Below are 13160 nucleotides of genomic sequence, written 5' to 3'. Positions count from 1 at the left end.
AGTTGCAGTAGGCAAGTTAAGAAAAGTATCAAACCTGTCTATGAGAATGGTGCTATGAAGGATGTTTTTACATTGGAAACATTTTTAGAACCTTTTATGAGTGATATGATAAACAAATTCTTTACCTAGGTAATTTTTATGTAGTAAACAAAGGTCAAAACTCATACATAATTAATGTGAATGACAATGATGTTCTTTTTTTTTTTGGGGGGGGGGGTGAAAAGTTTATTAGTGTAAATCTTGTGATGAAATTTTATCTAAAATTTTAAAAATTTTTGAGAGACTTTGCTATTTTTCAAAAGTTTCTGCAATATGTAGAAATTTTTAGTTATTGGAAGGCTGGAAATGCTATTCTGGTTTATAAGGTTTCTAACAAAGAAATAATGGGCTTTTTTTTGTGTGACTTCTCTTGCTAATACCCTACTGAAAAGAGCTGCTTGAAGTCATAAATTGTTTTTGAAAAGTGGAATATTTTAAATAGCACTTAATATATTTAAAATGGTTATGTTTTGGTTTATGAACTTCTTACAATTTTATTAAAAGGTTTCTGTAATGTAAGATGTACCTGTTCTATAAGGGCAATATTTTCTGCTGAAAGAAAATGCTGTGAATATTAAGGCAAACTTACAGAAGGTGTGAACAGTATATTACAATAGAATGATGTTTGTGTGTGTGTGTTTTGCTTATAGCAAAGCCACATTGTGTATGTGCTGTGTCCACTGAGGGGTACCAAACCCCTGATTTTAGCATTGTAAATTTGTAGACTTATCTCTGTCTCAGTAGGAGATTATATTGATGTTATGGAGTGAGTAAAGAGGATATGGGTGTGATTGTTAAGAGAAAGCATGAAATAAACCAAGTATGTTATTTTTTTATTTTAGTGTATGTCCTGAAGGATCTGTATGTCTGCAGGGTTATGGTGAAAACCCTAATTATGGCTACACCAGTTTTGACACATTTCCATGGGCACTTCTATCAGCATTTAGGTTAATGACTCAGGATTATTGGGAATCTCTTTATCAAATGGTAAGAATTTATTTATGGTGTGAACATAATTTTATCTTGTATCATTCAATTCCAATTTCAAGCTGTTACATTTATTAAGCAGAAGCTGAACATATGTTTCATCATTGTGTACTCCATATTTATTCTACATAGTACCAGTATATTGATATATTGTTCTGATTCATGTCAGTACTTCATACTTTGGTATTGACCATAGAGTAAGAGATTGGTTGATTGAGAAAAACAGTTAAGTGGCTTAAGTTATAATAACCTAAACTAATTCAGAGATTTTGATTTTGGGCATTATGACAAATAAAATAAAGTTTCCAGTGGTGAGATGGAGAAAAATAATTGTTCAGGGAGGTTAGGCCTTAATTACCTTTTTCTGTCTTCTAAAATAAACAAAACATGTTTCTGCTGTTGATTGTGGCACTCTTTAGAATAACATTTAATGGTCAACTTACCCTGAGGTTGCTATATTTCAGTATTTCAGTTTGTGGGGCCTTGCTGTGCTGAACCAAGTTATTTAAGTATGCATCTTAACTGTATACAAGTTGTATCTAGTTCTAAAAGTAGAATGTTGTTCTATTAATGTACAACAAAAAATAGTAAAAGAATCTAAGTAAAAATTATATTTATTGGAATGATCTTTGTTAATTTACAGAAAACATTTCACATATTTTACTATATTTTTGATATTAGTGCAAATTTTGTATTATTTTCATTTTTTTTAAATATAAAAAAAGACGACTGTGTTGTAAGTAAGATAATAATGCTTAAAAGTTAACTCATTTAATAAACATAAACTAGACTACAACAGATCAGCTAATCAGAATTCATAAAACATTTTGTATAAGATTAAATAACATATACAAATAACTTTAAACTGTGTTTTATTTCTTAGAGAACAACAGTCATATTTCTAAATTGGTCTACAGTCATCTAAGATTGTCAGTTTTTTTCTTAAATAATTATTTTTGTCTAATCTAATCCTGTACTGTTTTCTTATTGTGTTTCACATATGTTCATTTTTCCAGTTGGAAATATTTTTTGCCATATGAATTACATATAAAAAGCAGTTTGACTCTTGAATTCAAGTATTTTGAGTTACTCTAAAAGAGGTTGCTTTATGAACTATACAAACAGGTATAATCATGTTAGAAAGTTGATACTAATATTATGGTGAAAAAGCAAAACTCCTGAGTTTGTTGCACTTGGGAAAATAATGTACCAGATCTGCAAAATGAAAAATTAAATATTTTACTAACCTAAGTTATAACATTTGGATAAACTCTAAACTTTTGAGATGATTTTGCTATAGTAATATTTATAAGTACATTTTTGTTGTTAAATTATGTGATGCTTACCTTCCATTTAGTATGGACTGCTTAGTTGTTCTTTCATCACTTTTCTTCACAGAAGTCTTTTTTTTCTTTCTTCTTTTTTCCAAACACTGTTTGAATCACTTTCTTGTATTCAGTTTTAAGTATTTTGATGTATGATCTTATGAATATTATACAGTAGAAAAGGCTTTAATATTAACAATCCATTGAGCAACATGTTTGCTTGAAATCAAAGTAAAAAAAATGATATAATTCAATATGTACCTTTCTTTTTTTTTTCCTTCCAGGTGCTAAAATCTGCTGGACCATGGCATATGCTATTCTTTGTCTTGATCATTTTTCTGGGGTCCTATTATCTAGTCAACTTGATCTTGGCTATTGTGGCAATGTCATATGATGGGTTACAAAAGGAGGCTGCTAAAGAAGAGGAAGATGCAGCTGCAGAAGAGGCAGAATATGCTGCTAAGCAGGCAGCAAAATTGGTATAATTATCTCACCTTCCTTCCTTTTAAAGAGAACATGATTAGGGTTGATATAGTCCTGTATGATGTAATCTTGAGTCCTCATAGGGGTGAATAATTATAATCATGTGAATATAATTACAGAGAGTAAAGTGTAATATTTCTCTCCTTCTTTCTATTTTGATGTTAATTGAAGTCTGTAACATACAGTAAACAAATAGCATTTAATTATAATTTATTCAGAATTTAGCTCTGTGATTTCCACTATATATATATATATATACATTAAATTTAGTTTACCGTATATCTTGCGTACTTTGTACGAATGTTTTTGTAAATGTTTCCTTACTTCAAAGAAGTACAAATTACTGCTTACGGTAGTTGATGAATTTTGGAGAAAGATAATTTTTTTATCTTTTCAAATTTGTTTAATTGTAACTTTTTCATTTTCAGTTATTATATTATATGAGCATCATGAAAGTTTATGAATATGTTATTTCATAATACATCTACAGTTTATTGAATTAAAATCTTTGAGTACAATCAGATTAACAATAGATTTAGGACTATTATAAATATTGTTCATTGTAGTTTCAAATAATAAAATGCAGTGATTAAAGATCCTTTGTTTAGATTCAGATTTGAGAGTATAAATACCTAGAACCTTAATTTTTTGGGTATTAACATGTAAGTATTAATAAACAGGACTGAACTAAAAAAAATTAATATTTTGAAAAAAAGATTGTATGATGGGTTTGTTTTATGACTTTATATTTATTTTGTGTATAACTGTCAAAAAAACTATTAATAAAATTATTCAAATAAGGTTATCTGCTTTTCTTTTACTTTGGTGGAGATCATTCTTTTGTTATTTTACAAAGATTTTCTCCTTAAATAGGACAAACTTTAGTTTTTTTTAATTCAGGCACAAGAAGAGGAGGCTGCAGGAAGGAAGGGTGACAATGTTGTCAACAGTCCGTCAGAGTTTTCATGTCGGTCTTATGAACTTTTTGTTGGTCAGGAAAAAATGAGTGAAGAAAAAGACATGAAAGAGAGAGCTAGCATAAAGAGTGCAGAAAGTGAGAACATGTGTGAACTAAAGCCTCGAATGAATGGTAAAATCAGAAAGGTACTTCTGATTTACTGATTTGTTTTTAGTAGCAATGTATTATAATCTTCTTTCTTTAACAAGTTTTAAGAGATTAAAAGTAAAATTTATAGAGAAGTAAAAATTGTTTTACTAAAATTGCTAATATGTGAAGAAATGGAGAATCGTAATTAGTTGTTTGAGTGCTACTCAACATATGAATTACATTTTAAGATGAAATGTTAAAAGTTTGTATTTCTTGCATGAATGTAAAAATCTTGGAAAAAGGCAGTTTCAGATGCTTGTCTTCTATTCTTTTAATCTACTCTCTTGTTATTTTTTACCACTGAATCATTTGGTAGCTCATTTCCTCTTTCTTAATGGAAAATTAGAAGTTGTAAATATAATTTGCATTATTAAAACTTAAATTTGAGGGCAATATTTTCTGCTGAAAGACAATGCTGTGAGTATTAAGGCAAACCTATAGAAGGTGTGAACAGTATATTACTGTAGAATGTTTTTTTGTGTGTATATTATTCATCGTTTACATTATGTCTAGATTTAACACTCATGTCTTTTTAACCTTCCAGTCTACTAGGTGTAATATGAAAAATATGAAGCTTGCATTTGGTAACAATTAAATTCTTTTTATTACATGTCGAGGATAGTTTTGAAAATTTCAGCTCTAACCATTAAAAGGGCCAGTTGTAAGAATTAAATGTAACCTAGTATAGAATTACGTAACTCTTTATATGGAAGTTTCATTGTCAGAATTAATTTTCCAGACTTGTCGTGAAATGGTTTTATGTTTAATATTAATTTGATATACTTAGCATTACAAAGATATGTTACTATTTGTGTAATGCTAGAAATTATAAGCATGTATCAGTGTTTGAATATGAGGAATTTTAAAAATATAGTAAGAACTTAAATAGAAAATTTAAAAAATAAGGTAAATAAAATTCCTAAAATAATGGCTTATATTTCTTTATGAAAAGTCATTATGGTGTACTATAATGCTGTTCCTGTTGTTAGACAGGCAATTCTATTGTATTATTTGGCAAAAAAAGAAGAATGTAGGGTACAGTCTGCTTAATCAGGACTAGAACTTGTCATTTCTTTAACTACAGTGTCTACAATTAATAGTCAGTGATAGGCCTAAGTTCACAGAATACACTAACATACAGTTATGCTTGCTTGTTACTTTTCTAGTACTCATGATCATTTTATAAACCTCTGTGTTGAAACACAAACTCGTTATTCTCAAAACTGAAATGACAAAAATATGCCAAAGTCAAGAATGGATCGTTAATTTTAACAGACTCACAAGTCATTATTCACTTGTGACCATATCTAACATTTTATACTATTCAAATCATTTCCACGTGCCATGTCTATCACCCCGTGCCTAAAGTAAAAACCTGATTTCTTTCACTCATTTTCGAAACAAAGCCTGATGTGTAAGGGATTATTAGGTGTATACATTTAAACTTACAATAGATGTGATGTTTATGTTAGCACGTATTTTATCTTTTGACGTCTTCCAGTTATCAAAATGTTTTAATTAGAATTTAATTGGAATATCCAAAATGTAGTTGTTCAGAACAAAATTTACTGAAACATTAATTAAATAATATTTTATGCTAAGAAAGAGTTCTTCATTATGATCTTGCATAATAAATGCTTCCATCAGCAATAATTTTGAGTAAATATGAAATCTAGCAATAATTCTAATGTGGCCCATGTTACATTTTAAATTAAAGTAATCATAATAAATTAGGAGAAAGGTAATTAAAGTGTACAATTAGACAGTAGCTTTGTACACTGTGCACACTGATGTAAATATGTGCACAGAGTGCTCATCATTTTGGTTTAAAAGAACATCAGTGAATTTGATATTCTCATACTTGCATATCGAAATGTACCAACAACTAAGTCATAAGATTTTGTTTATTATTTGTGGAAAATATTTATTTAAGTGATTATTTTTGGAATAATGAAATTAAATTGTTAGATTGGCATCTTGATTTTGAAGCTATTTATGATTAATGTCAATAATTCTTTCAAAAACATGATATCAATGGTGGCTTTAAAGAATAGTCTTTATTCTCTTTTATAGCATTTTTGTTTTCTTTCATCAAGCAATCTGATGTTCTTTTCCAGTTTTGAACCTGAGTTCTGTCTCTGCTCTCTTCTGAGCAGACTTTGAATGAAATGGCCCAATGGATTTCAAGAAATTTAAAAGTTTTAATTAGTTACGGTAATTCTAAGGTAAATACTTCTTTATCTGTAATATGAATGAACAAATGGCAGACAGCTTGTAAAACCACAAAAGTACTAAGATTTAACTGAGATTTATACAGAAAGGAAAACACACCCCTCATATTAATAGTCATCACCGTAGAGGTCCTTTCACTTTCCAGGCCAGCCTTAGTCTTCCTGGCTCACCTTTTAACCTGCGTAGAGGGAGCCGAGGAAGTCAGTTCAGTTGGCGTAATGGGGGCCGTCGCTTTGGAGACAAGAAGCCCTTGGTTCTTCAAACGTACAGGGATGCACAAGAGCATCTTCCTTATGCAGATGATAGCAATGCTGTAACACCCATGTCTGAAGAGAATGGTGCCATAATTGTACCTATGTTCACCAACTTGAATTCACGACACTCAAGTTATACCTCTCATTCCTCTCGGATCTCCTACACCTCCCACGGTGACATGTTTAACAAAAATGTCACAAAGGAGAGCCAACTAAGATCTCGCTCAAAGAACCTTCAAGGACATGTTCATGAGGTTATTGTTGTCCGTTTTCTTAAATGTTTAATTACCTTAACCACTATCTGCTTCTTCCAAAATTCGTTCCAACACAAAATGGAATTGCCTGATTATTAAAAAGCACGTATTTAAAATGAAGAACTAAAATGAATGTAAATATTATTTTTTATGCATGATGTAAATTTTATTGGTGTGAAGTCTTAAAAAGTCATAGTTTGTTTTCAGTGATGAGGCCTGAATGGCTGAAAAATAAAATAATAACGAAAAATCTTGTGCTTTTTGATTTTAGTTTTGTTACTGGGCCATTCATTCAAATCTGCAATTTGCTTTTCTCCTGAGTGATATTTTTCTTCTTTTTAATATGCTTGCATGCTAATTCTTACTTGTAGTATTTCACAGGTTGTTTCACTGGCACCCAAGATCTGTGCTTTCCTAGGTATGTGATAACTAAGGGGAGAGGGTGGGGAAATATCTTCTGATATTCCTTTGGTATATGCTTAACATAATACTTTTAATGTTTAAAATGTTTTCTGTCCTTAATTTAATTAGGAACTAAATTACTGCCTGTTTTCTTCTTTTATTTCATGGTGACTAACAAATGTTTAATAAATATTACTCACTAACTTTTTACTAATTAATTTTGTTTGTTTTAGTGTGTTCAGATATGTCTATTGTTTTAAAATGGAAGTGAACAACACTATATGTACATTCTGAATTAATTCAACAAAAAAAAGTTAAAGTTATCAGGAAATTTATTTGCTAGAAAATTACTTACTGCATTGTGCATGATTTCTTTGAAAATAAGCTATACAGTGCATGTGCATGTTCCCCTATAATACCAGACCTATTTGAGAAAAATAGTAATATATTTGATAATTTGTTGTAGAAGTGAAGTTGTAATAGATTTCTTTATAAAGTATGAACTATAGTAAATGTTTCATTAAAAGTATTGAAATGTAGTGATAAGTGTTTGCTACTATGACTAGTTAAAAATATTCCTTGAAAAAAAGGTAAAATTAAACTGGAAAAATTACACTGTTTAAAAATGTTTGAAAGTCATAGTAATATAAAAGGTTTAAATGCATAATATTTTGATTTATATAGCATATCTTAGTTAGTGAAACCAAAACAGTTTTTTTGTATAGTAATAAATAGAAATGTTTTGACACTAAACTGTGTACTTGCTTTTATTTTTGAAGAGAGATTCTACATTTGTGATTACACTCTAGTTGTGTTTTGAAAAATAAGGTATTGTGTGCCATGTTTGCTGTAGACCAGTGCTGCCACATTGTAAAAACTTGTAGTAGTTTCAAACACACCCTTAAGTAGAAATGTAATTGTTCTATTTGCCTTTAGCCCATGACTGCATGTAAGTTAGATGTATTACATATGTGATTACTCTGACAGTAACTAATATAATACAGCATTTATAGAATTAAGATACTTTATGTTCAGGGCATTTTATTAAGTAAATATTCAAGGATATACTTGGGATTTGTAGAATTTTGATTTTTGAAGTTCAATAAAACTTCTACTGAGTCATCACCAAGTTTCATAATACATAATGTAATTTGATTACCTATTTAATTAGTGGCAGTTCTTATCACATCTGAAAGTTAGTAATGCAATTTTTTTATAAAATTAAGTTTTCAATTTTTTGTATTTTATTCTGTAACTAAAAATTAACTATTGTTATTAAAATATTGTTTCATTTCTTTAGTTATAAACAGTAGAACATTTATGTTTACCTTAGAAGCTTTTGATGTTCCTAAATGGGTTCATTTTATTTAATTTTGTGTTAAAAACTTTTAAGATAGGGAATTCTTCTGTAAGAGCTAATATTATGTAAATACTCATACTTTCTAACATTATTGTAACTCACACTTAGAAACAAGGAGAGGTAAGCATTTTTAATTTTTTGTAATAAGCATTCATATCAATAATTTACAGTTTTTTAGTGTGTTTTTAATGCCAGAATTCATTAAGGTTATCCCTTTTTCTGCTTTCATTTATCAGAATTGCCTTGATTTTATTATAAGATTTTATTTTACACAAATTTGAATAGTATTTGTTAATTAAAAATTATAAATACCTATAATGAGATAGGAAAAATACTATACAATAAAACTTTGTTTTCTCATCATTAGTTTGACATCATCAGGTTAAGAAATATAGTTATAACTGTTTTTTTTTTTAATATAGAAAAAACCTCCAATGCATGCATAGTATTTAATGTTATTCATGGGAGTGACTAGTATTTATTGTTGTTAGGTTGTGTTTTGGTGTTGATAAGGGTGACTACCATATTCCTTTGTTAAAAAACCATTAAACATATCTTTAAAAGTTATAAAAACAAATTTCACATGAACAGTTTGAGTTTACCTAATAATTTAACTTTTAGTTTTCTCAAGCTTCACCTAATTATTATGAATAGCATTAGAATAAATATATGATTAAAATTTCATAATTTTAATATTACTGTTCATTATAGTTAGAGATGTTTTAAATGTATTGTTCCTTTAAGATTGTAGAATAGACTGATATGTTTTTCCCCCTTGTTTAATAGACTTGGATTGTTGTAATGTTCTGTGGATAGTGCAAGATTTTGGATTGGATTGTAGAATTTTGTAGGTTTAGTTGCTTGACTTCACTGTAAATTTAGCTAGAATATCATTGCTTGTTTTGTTTGAGAAAATATCACTAAATAGGTTTAGGATTATGTTTAATAAATTACTGAGATTGATTTTATCTTTTTTTCAGTACTGTTTATTGTATTTCTAATTTAGTTCCATTATAACCACAGAACATAAATGGTCTGTATTTTATAATCTTTAGTTTTTATTAAGATTATAAAATTGTACAAACTTAAACATTTCAAAATTTTAAGCATAAGTGCTGAATTTCATTTTATTACATAACTTCACTGATTTGCAAACAAAAGTGTAATTATAGTTTTATTGTGTTGTATAACTTCAAAATGTTCCACTCTTTTACAAGTGAATTTATAACAGCAAAATGTAATAAATTTCTAATGTTATTTGGATAAGAAAAAGTTGAACTGTTTACTAAGAATAAAACCATGAACCAACTTGATAAGAAAAGTTATAATTCTATGCTGTCATTTTAGGATTAATTTCATGTTCAAATTTATCAGTCTGGTACATTTTTTTTTCTTTGACAAATTCATTGTCTTTTCACCATGATACTCATTATGTTTAACAACTTATGCAATTAGTTGCTATGCATTAATCATCATATTTTCTGTTGTACAATTATCTTTTTCTTTTTTTTATTTATTCAGGATTACTTCTTAAAATATCACATTTAGGAGCCAGAGTTGTAAACTTCATGAAAGATTTGAGATCCAAGCAAATATAATAAATTATATTTATTTCATATAGTAGTAATTTGAAAGTATTTTCATCAAAGAAGCACATAATTCATAAATTTTGAAGCACATTATCCAATTTTCTAAATCTCATTCTGATATAACTGTTATGCAGGATCCTCCATTTGAAGGTGAGGACTGCATAACAAAACCAAAACAGGCAGATGATGATACAGTACAGAAACAGACTGTGGTGGATATGAAAGGTAATATTTTTGATTTAATGATATTTCTTTTTATTTAAAAAATTGAATATGTATTATTTAATGTAATAAAGTAATTAAAAATATTTTCACTTTTTTCATGGAGCTCATTTGTTCACAGTTATATTTTAGTACTATTAAACTGTACTATGTATAGTGAGAAATTAGTTTAATTATTTCTATTTATATATTTTGTTTTGTTTTTAGATAATGCTGCTGTCCAAGGTTAACAACGTAGATGCACAATGTAACAATAGTGTTTGATGCTTGTTTATCATGAATGTTTTATGTATAACTATAAAAAGTACTTAAAGTATGCAGTGTTGTTATTGTTTCTACATCAGAATTAACATAATTACAGTATTCACTGTCATTATATTTGTAAAAAAAACTACTATTTAGAAACATGCTAAAATCATGTGCAATACAGTTAACTATATTAAGTGATAAGTATATCACTCATTATTTCATTTTACTTGAGTAAGAATTTATAATGTAGTAATATGAACTTCATTATTGGAAATTAAAATATAATTCTATTCAAGTACAACAATTTTCAACCAAAATATGCATGTGGTTAGAATTTTTGTCCATATTTATTAGAAACATTGTCATTTTATGACTGTGATTTTGCATTTCATTGAATATATTACTCTTCAGTGGAATCAGTGAAATTATTAATTAGAATGGAATGACATACAAATTTGAATAATATGAACAAATGACAGATAATAAAAGTTGTACATATTTCTTTTTCAGATTTGGAAAATTTTTTAAAACTACATTTAGAAAGTTAGCACTTAACTGATAGGTAAAGGTATGATTTGACTACCCAATTTCTACATTTGACTACCAATTAAAGTTTTTCAAAAGTTTCATATGTCTAGATTCAATTGTTAGAAACTTTTCAGAAACAATTAGTTTCCACAAGTTCCGTGCAGAAAGCGGACTAAAGTCAAAATGTTTGTTACTCTTAAGAAGTTCCTACTAGTGCTGAAAGACCCCTAATAAAAATTTACTCCAAGTAAAAACAATGGACATTTGGTTGTAAGAAAATGTTTCTAAAGAGCTCTAATCAGTATGCTCTCTTTAAATTTTGGTTTTACCTCTTAACATCTTGCCATTCCATTGTTGTTTCAAAAGACAAAACAGATATTTTATATTATGAAATTGTAAACTAGTTTTGCTTATATTTATTATTATTATTGGAAGTTAGTGTAAGCATATCGTGTACTTAATAAGTTAATTGTCATAAGTAATGTCAGAAACTTACTTTTGTTGATCATCCTCAATGGAATTATAAGTCATACTGTTTCTTGAGGAATAAATTTAAAAATCAATCCAATTACAGGTATAAGGCTTTCTATTTCATAAGTTAAAAAATAAACATGGTAGAATGTGGAATTAGAATCATGAATAAAGTCTGATTTTTTAAATTGTTTTGAGGCACTTGCAGTAAAACTACTTGTTCCAAGTCAGTTCTGTTACTTAGTATATGGAAAGCAAAATACGTTTCGGTTTTATAAAGTTGTCTATGTAAATTCACCTTTGAAGGAACTAAAAATTTAAATCCACTCTTTATTTTATCATGAACATGTTTAATCCCACTTAAATTCTTTTAAACTGATGGTCTCCAAGCCTTTATTATTGCCAAAGTTGAAATTCATTCAATATGCCAATAGCCCTTTTGGAATAATTAAATTATCTTAAGTGTAACCTGGGATGCTTTGTTCCAAATATTAAACTTATATCTTTCTATCTTTTATTTTTACAGTATAATATAAATAAATTGGGGCCTTTGTCCTCTTAATCTCCCATATAATCTTATACATTTGAATAAAAGTTTTCTCAAAAGTAAACAAATTAAGAGATCTTATAACCAACCCTGTGTGATGGAATTTTGTTACAATATGTGTCTGTGACTTGAATTTAAATTTGAACAATAAATGGACAGCACACAATCCACTTGTTTTAAAATAATGTATATATTCAAAACAAGTCAAACATAAGTAAAACATTGGTTTTCATTATTGGTTATCAAAGTTGATTCTAAAGTTTTAAATAATTATATTTTGTTGTGAAAAGTTCCTGAAGACTTTTTCAGTTACCATAGAATTCAGTTGATAAGACAAGTTATTTTTCTCTACTCTGTTTCTTACCACACAATCTGCAATATATTCGCTTATGTTACCCTGTGTGTTATCACAGTTGTGTCAAGAACTTTAAATAATTGTTTCTTTTTTATCAAGGTATACATAGGCAGGTTCAGTTACTTTAGAACACATCCTTTGAGAAGACAAATTATTTCAATTTATCTCAATTAAACTGTGAAACTCACTTTAAAATGTCACCTGTTGTAGGTAAACTGACAATCATGCAGTCTGACTTCACTTTCACTAACTTAACACTTTCTGAATCAACTTCACTCACCTTGCAGTCCATAATTATATATATAGATTGCCAAAGTGAGGCCTAGAACTTTCTACAAACTATGAGATGCTATGATATAATAATATTCACTTTAGGTAATGAGAGTAATACAGAAGGTTTGAACAATGTAATGTCAGTATTCAACAATTGAATTACACACTTAGCTTATGACTTTCACTGTGTTATGTAGCAAAATGGGTTCTAACTGTCACTTATAAAATATTTAACTTTGACATTCTTGTTAAGAAAACTAAATAATCATATAACATCACTCAATGAAATAAATAATAATTTTGACACTAAACAGTCATGCTTATATAACAAGAAATCTTAGAAACAACCCTTCCATATCCAGAATTTTTTAAATAACTCTCCTCTGAACCCTTTCCAATAGGTTTTGTTTCATATTCTCACAGACTAAATAGTTACTTGTTTTCTATATTTCATGTTAAATTTCCCTTTTTTATAAATTTAT

At 28.2% G+C, this 13160-nt stretch overlaps 1 protein-coding gene across 6 annotated transcripts in view; it reads left to right on the top strand.

Annotated features, from left to right (window-relative positions):
- The window catches only part of LOC143232878 (sodium channel protein para-like), a 178536-nt gene that overhangs the window by 111555 nt on the left and 53821 nt on the right, over positions 1-13160 (top strand). For 5 of the 6 annotated variants that reach the window (XM_076468881.1, XM_076468877.1, XM_076468879.1 and 2 more), the window contains exons 8-12: positions 882-1026; positions 2636-2830; positions 3735-3938; positions 6320-6682; positions 10168-10258. In XM_076468881.1, the coding sequence (XP_076324996.1) occupies positions 882-1026; positions 2636-2830; positions 3735-3938; positions 6320-6682; positions 10168-10258 (998 nt within the window). The remainder of the gene's footprint in view (positions 1-881; positions 1027-2635; positions 2831-3734; positions 3939-6319; positions 6683-10167; positions 10259-13160) is intronic. The other variant, XM_076468882.1, reaches the window with a different exon arrangement.

The sequence above is a fragment of the Tachypleus tridentatus genome, chromosome 11 (assembly GCF_004210375.1).
Source record: "Tachypleus tridentatus isolate NWPU-2018 chromosome 11, ASM421037v1, whole genome shotgun sequence".
Taxonomy (NCBI): domain Eukaryota; kingdom Metazoa; phylum Arthropoda; class Merostomata; order Xiphosura; family Limulidae; genus Tachypleus; species Tachypleus tridentatus.
This window is presented reverse-complemented; position numbering and strand designations above follow the sequence as displayed.